At 43.7% G+C, this 8,252-nt stretch overlaps 1 protein-coding gene across 1 annotated transcript in view; it reads right to left on the reverse strand.

Annotated features, from left to right (window-relative positions):
* MGAM2 (maltase-glucoamylase 2 (putative)) overlaps window positions 1–8,252 on the reverse strand; it is a 79,052-nt gene that overhangs the window by 43,531 nt on the left and 27,269 nt on the right. Inside the window, exons 14-15 of the mRNA XM_077781071.1 lie at window positions 3,729–3,846; window positions 417–588 (exon numbers count right to left, since the gene is read on the reverse strand). Of these exons, the coding sequence (XP_077637197.1) occupies window positions 417–588; window positions 3,729–3,846 (290 nt within the window). The remainder of the gene's footprint in view (window positions 1–416; window positions 589–3,728; window positions 3,847–8,252) is intronic.

An 8,252-nucleotide genomic window follows, 5' to 3' on the forward strand; every position in this document is an offset into this window, starting at 1 on the left:
GTGACAGAAGAGAAAGCATTATTGTACACCTATGACCTAAGGGGGGAAATATCTTATTTTCACTATTCTATGTTTAAAGGCGCTCTCTAGGCTTTCAGTGCCAGTCCCCAAGCCAAATGGAAGATAGTAGCAAATATGCATCATGAATCAACTGACAAGGGTCATTGGTGGTATATCAAGGGTTCATTCTCAAAATTCAGCTCCCAATTTCATCCTTTGCTACTCACTGATGCTTTCCTGATGGAAAGTTTCTCTGATGTTAATATATTTTACTGCCACATATAAAAATGAATTTTCTAATATATACCACAGGGAGACATATATGCTTCTTGTTTTTCAGACACCTCAAAGACTAGGAATGGAAAGAATGCCAAAGGAGAAAAAGTTAAGTTTTCTTGGTTGAGAGTAAAACTCACCATGGGGATACCAAATAGGTTGAACTCAAGGATACTAGGGATGGACCATCGGAGATCATCCCATGTGGCTGCATTGTCCCCCAACCAATGAGCAGCAAATTTGCCAGACCCAGCAAAAGTAGAACGGGATAAGACGAAGCTCCTATTCTTGGTGTGGATACTCTGCATCGCCCTGAAAAGGAACACAATCAATTGAATGTGGAGTGAGCTGTGAATGTCTAGGACTCACCTATATCCAAGGGCAGCAGTGGACTTTCCAACCGAACAGAAAAAGCATAGGGCATCATAAGCTAGGTGAGCAAACTAGGTTAGCATTTTTAAGAGCTTCTTTTCCACTTCTGAATAAGGTTTTAGACTTCCTGTAAGACAGCACAAACCTCTATAGTCCAGCCCCCCAAGAAATGTGTCTAGACTGCTGTCCTCTCGGTTATGTTTTCTCCATCTCGTTGCATCTGGCTGTGCTCTGACCCTCTTGGTTGACAACACACTGGAACCATGCCTTGGGTTCCTGACTCCATCTTCTCCCTCTAGACAAAGATTTTCCAATGTCTCTTATTTCCATGGCTTGCTGCCCACTTATCATCCTGTTTGGTACAACCCCAGCTCATGTTGAGATTCTGTAGCTCCCGCTGGCCTAGGAGAACAGTTTATACACCGGCTGGGCTCCAGGCCATGGGTTCCTCTAAGGCTTCAAAATGTATCATTAGCAATTCTCAATGTTGGGAAATCTTAATCTATGCAAATAATAATCAATATGAGATGAGTGAGTCTCAAAGGACAACATATGATACTCTTTATAAAGTTAAATGCAATTCAAATACAAAATTTTATTTGTATTATACTACATTTAAGATATTATATATCAAGTAAGACTAGATAGAAGAGAAAGCAAAGGAATTGAAAAGATGGAGTGCAGAAAGAGAAAGACTTCAGGATGGAGGGGAGCATGGGGTGCGAAGAACACACAGTTAGATATAGATTATTCTCCTAGCTTTAATTCTGAACGCTATTTTGCAGAGGCACTTCCCTGAAATGCCTCTCCTTCCCTTCTCCTTCCCCGCTAAACAGTTCACACCTTCCTTTAGCCATCTCAAATTAAATGAAGTGACACCTATGGGATGGTGAAGCCCCAGCCACAACTGCCGTGAGCCCTTTCCTTTCAGTTCATGGTCTGAGACAAGTGTATCCACAGGCACTGGACAGTTCCTCACAGACCCTGTCACAGCCACCAATGCTTCCCCGCTTCACATTCCTGAGGACTACCTTATGAGGAGTCTATAAATGCAAAATGACTTATAATGGCCGAAGGGAGAAAATTCTGAAAGAGAAGGTGGGTTTGAAAGAGTGCACTCATCCATTTGTACAATTTAACGACCAAGTGACAGAGGCAACATAAAGGAGAAAATCAGTCTTCCACTCCGACTGTCACATCTACTTTGCTCTCCATGAACAGGTAACTTTGCCTTTATGACCGCTGGCTAGAGGGTTTATTGTATGCTGCAGTCATGCATCGTAAAAGAAATACCTTCAGGTTATACAGGGTGAAACTGAAACAGGGATAAAGTTATCTGAGGTTACAGTTTTATCTAGAAGCCGACCTTTGACCTTTATGGTGCCGCAGATTAGATAAATCTGTTTCCCAGCCCAGAGGAACAATCTTATTCAGAGATCCTCAAGTCTCTCTTTTCTATCCCTCAGGTTTGGCCTTTTCATCCAGTCCTGATCTCTAAGGGGATATGAGTTTTCTACTTTTAGCTTAGAGGGAGGAGAAATTCATTCTTGGGGGAGACCAGTAATCACTGTCCCCAAACAATACTTCAGGAAGGCTGAGCCAAATAGTCATCAGCTCTATGACTTAAATTTTCCTGGTGCTCAGATCTCACTGAACAAACATCTTATTTGTTTTCATACCACTCTGCCTCATATCCAAAAGCCAAGTTCCACTTATCTCCAGAGAACTTAGAAAGGTACTTACTACCTTCTCTATCACAGTTACCTTTTAACTATTAATCATAGCTATTAGAATATATTAACCAAGCCCATCATGATCTTACAGCACTTTCATTACACGGAGACACCAGCCATAAAGCAATCGCAACTCTCTTTCCCTCTTCCTGCTCATTGTTTCTTACCCCAGTCACTTAGCCACTCTCCCACCTACCTTCCATTCTTAGAAGCGTCTAGGAGTTGAAATAGATGGGAACTAAATGAAACTGTGGCAAATATCAGTCCAAGCCTATGGTTCCAAAGATGAGAAACCTGAACCTTATTCATCTAGTTTATCTCCCAGGAAAAATAGAGTGAGGGAGACAGAGGTCAGAAAGAGAAGAGAGCAAAATTAGAAATGTGTCTTGTTTCCTGAAGCTTTTCTTTTATTGATATCAAAACTTTGGCATTTATTGGACAACGACTCTCTCTGATCTGGACAGTCCAGCATAATTCAAAGTCTGACAGGCAAAATGGCGCTGGAAAACAAGAGGAGCAGTCTAACTCATCTCTAACTCACCAGGCCACTATGGAGCCCTTCCTGACTTCTCTCCCTCAAGCAGCTATTCAACACACATTTTTACTAAACACTATTCCTCAGGCTAAGGATACAGGGATGGCTTTTCCCTCAAGAAACTTACAGTCCAGCAAGAAAGAAAAAATGTGGTATCCAAAAGTTATAGTATAAGATTTTTGCACAGTAAGCTTATTATAACACAAACAAAGGTAGCACACAAAAAGGGAAATAGTCTTTTTCCAGAACTGACAGGAATGTTTCCAGAATGAACATCTGAAGACAGGCTTTAAAGAAAAGCATAGGTTTGCAGACAGGAGAATGGAGACGGAGACTGGGCAGGCAGTGGGGAGAGAAGAAGCTAAAAGCTAGAAATGTTGTATGCAGCAGTGCCAGGTAAACACGGGACACTCAAGTAAACTTGAATTTCATTTATACAATGGATGATTTTTAGTGTAAGCATGTCCAGTACAATTTTAACTGGGTCCTATATTTTTATTTGCCAAATCAGGCAACTTTAGTGTGGTAACCACAGCAACATTGGGTAATAGGACCTCAGCAAGGGATGGCTTCCAAATGAATGCTCTAAACACTTTGCACCTTACTGCCCTTAGTCACAAGCCAATCAAAACTAGTCTCCCACAGGAACCAAGGGGCTAGATGAGAAGAGGTCTTTAGGAGCCTATAAGACCTGAGTTTCTATATCCTTAAGTCACAAAAAATATTTGAAACACCTACTTCTGGAAGATTCCCAAAGGCCTCTGCCTTCTAGCTTCCTCAAGCTGGAATTAGGGGGAAAACCAAGTACTTACATGTTGGTAGCTTTTGCCATGGAGTAGCCGTACAAGCTGTGGAGATCATAGTGAAGGCCCTGGTGAAATTCTGCATCCATGCAGAGGGTTCTTGCAAATAGCAAGTGGTCCAGAACTCCTGTGGGGAAATAAATACCCAATAGTGAGGTACTTCCCTATCAATGGGCTCTAACAAAATAACCACCCAATTGTTTGCTTCCTGGTTACTATACCTTCCTACCCAGTCTCCACCTAACAGTATCCTTTCCAGACTTTAAATTCTACCCTAAATGCTACTTCCTACAGGGATCTACGCAAAGTCGCTCTCTGAGATAGATCATTAAAATTAATGTATATGCCCTTGGAGGTCACAAAAAAAATGGTGCTGGATGGAGTAACTGAGGAACAAGTTCATACCAACAGGAAGATGGCCTGAGAGTAACTATAAATAAGACAAACACATTTCTCTACATATATTTGACCAAGAAGAACAGAGTACGTCAGGAACAGACATGAGGGGCAGTGGAAAGGAAAACACTTTCACTCTTCTCTTCTAGGCACTCATATGCTGGGTAGGCTTTTTAAAGACATGGGAGGTTTGGGTGGTTTCATGAATGAGAACTCAGATCCTGCCTCTAGAATCACCATTGTGACGGTATTTTCCCTAAAATGCTCAACATTTTCTGCTCGGTGGCCTAGAATCTCGTTCTTCCCTTTTTTTTTCTCTTGTAGACCAGTAACTAGAGCCATAGCAGCCCTCCTTTGTGAAGCCCTTGCCATGGACATAGGGTCACAGTATGAAGTATGACTCCAGAAAGCAGTGGAAGCAGGGAACTCTGAGGTTGACTTTTCCCCACCAGCCCAACAGAGTCCCACCAGGGCAACTTAATCAGAAATTAAGCTGAATTACACAACGTAATGAAATGTGTATTTCCGGCACAGCTCAGTCTGTGAAATGAGACTCACAACCACTTCAACGACAAGAAAAGACACGATGGGGGGCCCAGGTGGTTCACTAGGTTGAGCGGCTGACTTTGGCTGAGGTCATGAGTTTGAGTCCTGCCTGGGGCTCTCTGTTGTCAATGTGGAGCCTGTTATGGATCCTCTGCCCGCCCCCCAAAATAAATAAACATTAAAAACAAAAAAAGAAAAGACAGTACAGCTGTCCAAAGGTCAAAGGTAATTTATCTAAGTCTTTATCATGCTAGTGTGTGCTGTCCAATCTGAAAAGGTGAGAAGCAGACCAGCTCTGAGGCAGAGGCTAGTCATGGGTAGGCAGACACAATACTGCTAGGAAGGAAGTGTGGTGTTTGCCAGAAGCACCCAGAACAGGATGACATTGCAGTTTTTTATAGAAACAAAACAGCAACAACACAACAACTTAGTCTGGCTAAGAAGAGCATTAAGAGATTAAAAGGGAAACATAAAGGGGTGCCTGGGTGGCTTAGTCGGTTAAGCGTCCGACTTTCGCTTAGGTCATGATCTCGTGGTTCGTGGGTTCGAGCCCCGCATCGGGCTCTGTGCTGACTGCCAGCTCAGAGCCTGGAGCCTGCTTCAGAGCCTGTGACTCCCTCTCTCTCTGACCCTCCCCTGCTCACGTTGTCTCTCTCTCTCTCCTAGAAATAAATAAAAATTAAAAAAATAAATAAATAAAAGGGAAACATAATAAACTGATCCACAGTGGAAAAAAATGAGGGGAGCCCAGACTGAGAAGAAAAGAATAAAGAGTAAACAACGCAAGCAAACAGTAGATTTTGCAAGACGTTAAGAAATCTGAAGCCCAGATTTCTCCTAAAAATTTCTCTACTTCTTCAGTGACCAGAAAGGGCTCAAGAAACAGGTAAATCTTAGTCCAGGGCGCAGGTAAAGTGGACAGACCAGAATAAACTGGCAGAGACTGGCCAGATGTTCACCAGGCCTGTGTTCTCTTCCTGGGAGAGGAAGGTTATATTTCACACTTTCGCTCCAAGTTAAACTGAGAATATGTGATTGGCTTTCTGGGCAAAGAAATGTGAGCCAATTAAATACACCTCACTTCAGGGGCGCCTGGGTGGCTTAGTTGGTTAAGCATCCAACTTTCGCTTAGGTCATGGTCTCGCGGTTCGTGGGTTCGAGCCCCGCGTCGGGNGTCAGGAACAGACATGAGGGGCAGTGGAAAGGAAAACACTTTCACTCTTCTCTTCTAGGCACTCATATGCTGGGTAGGCTTTTTAAAGACATGGGAGGTTTGGGTGGTTTCATGAATGAGAACTCAGATCCTGCCTCTAGAATCACCATTGTGACGGTATTTTCCCTAAAATGCTCAACATTTTCTGCTCGGTGGCCTAGAATCTCGTTCTTCCCTTTTTTTTTCTCTTGTAGACCAGTAACTAGAGCCATAGCAGCCCTCCTTTGTGAAGCCCTTGCCATGGACATAGGGTCACAGTATGAAGTATGACTCCAGAAAGCAGTGGAAGCAGGGAACTCTGAGGTTGACTTTTCCCCACCAGCCCAACAGAGTCCCACCAGGGCAACTTAATCAGAAATTAAGCTGAATTACACAACGTAATGAAATGTGTATTTCCGGCACAGCTCAGTCTGTGAAATGAGACTCACAACCACTTCAACGACAAGAAAAGACACGATGGGGGGCCCAGGTGGTTCACTAGGTTGAGCGGCTGACTTTGGCTGAGGTCATGAGTTTGAGTCCTGCCTGGGGCTCTCTGTTGTCAATGTGGAGCCTGTTATGGATCCTCTGCCCGCCCCCCAAAATAAATAAACATTAAAAACAAAAAAAGAAAAGACAGTACAGCTGTCCAAAGGTCAAAGGTAATTTATCTAAGTCTTTATCATGCTAGTGTGTGCTGTCCAATCTGAAAAGGTGAGAAGCAGACCAGCTCTGAGGCAGAGGCTAGTCATGGGTAGGCAGACACAATACTGCTAGGAAGGAAGTGTGGTGTTTGCCAGAAGCACCCAGAACAGGATGACATTGCAGTTTTTTATAGAAACAAAAGAGCAACAACACAACAACTTAGTCTGGCTAAGAAGAGCATTAAGAGATTAAAAGGGAAACATAAAGGGGTGCCTGGGTGGCTTAGTCGGTTAAGCGTCCGACTTTCGCTTAGGTCATGATCTCGTGGTTCGTGGGTTCGAGCCCCGCATCGGGCTCTGTGCTGACTGCCAGCTCAGAGCCTGGAGCCTGCTTCAGAGCCTGTGACTCCCTCTCTCTCTGACCCTCCCCTGCTCATGCTGTCTCTCTCTCTCTCCTAGAAATAAATAAAAATTAAAAAAATAAATAAATAAAAGGGAAACATAATAAACTGATCCACAGTGGAAAAAAATGAGGGGAGCCCAGACTGAGAAGAAAAGAATAAAGAGTAAACAACGCAAGCAAACAGTAGATTTTGCAAGACGTTAAGAAATCTGAAGCCCAGATTTCTCCTAAAAATTTCTCTACTTCTTCAGTGACCAGAAAGGGCTCAAGAAACAGGTAAATCTTAGTCCAGGGCGCAGGTAAAGTGGACAGACCAGAATAAACTGGCAGAGACTGGCCAGATGTTCACCAGGCCTGTGTTCTCTTCCTGGGAGAGGAAGGTTATATTTCACACTTTCGCTCCAAGTTAAACTGAGAATATGTGATTGGCTTTCTGGGCAAAGAAATGTGAGCCAATTAAATACACCTCACTTCAGGGGCGCCTGGGTGGCTTAGTCGGTTAAGCATCCAACTTTCGCTTAGGTCATGGTCTCGCGGTTCGTGGGTTCGAGCCCCGCGTCGGGCTCTGTGCTGACTGCCAGCTCAGAGCCTGGAGCCTGTTTCAGAGTCTGTGTCTCCCTCTCTCTCTGACCCTCCCCTGCTCACGCTGTCTCTCTCTCTCTCTCTCTCTCTGTCTCCTAGAAATAAATAAAAACATTAAATAAATAAATAAATAAATACACCGCACTTCAAGGCCCATAAAACTCCCTTTACCTCCGCCGTCTCTCTCCTTCACCCAGGAAGCTACAAACAAAGGACTCTGAGGTGGGAGCGCCTCGCAATGGAAGTAACTAGATCCCTGAATCACTGCTTGGATGACAGCCACACATCTCATGTTGAAGAGTTATATGAGCAAAAACTAAATGTTTATTGTATTAATCCACTGAGATGCTGGGGCTCACTTATTTCCACAGCACAAGCTATTTGATGCTGTTTCTCTCTCTCTCTCTCTCTCTCTCTCTCTCTCACACACACATGGACATACACACATATGCACGCACGCGCACACACACAATTTCAAAATCAGGACTAGAAAATTTGACTAGAAATGAGACTTAAAAATAAGAGAGACCTGGGGCGCCTGAGTGGCTCAGTCGGTTAGGTGTCCGACTTTGGCTCAGATCATGATCGCATGGTTCCGTGTGTTCGAGCCCCACATCGGGCTCTGTGCTGCCAGCTCAGAGCCTGGAGCCTGCTTTGGATTCTGCGTCTCCCTCTCTCTCTGCTCACCCCCCCCCCCTTAAAAATAAATAAACATTAAAAAAATTTTAATTAAAAAAATAAGAAGAGAGACTTAAAAGGGATCATTGATG

The sequence above is a fragment of the Crocuta crocuta genome, unplaced genomic scaffold, assembly GCF_008692635.1.
Source record: "Crocuta crocuta isolate KB4526 unplaced genomic scaffold, BGI_CrCroc_1.0 scaffold228, whole genome shotgun sequence".
NCBI lineage: Eukaryota > Metazoa > Chordata > Mammalia > Carnivora > Hyaenidae > Crocuta > Crocuta crocuta.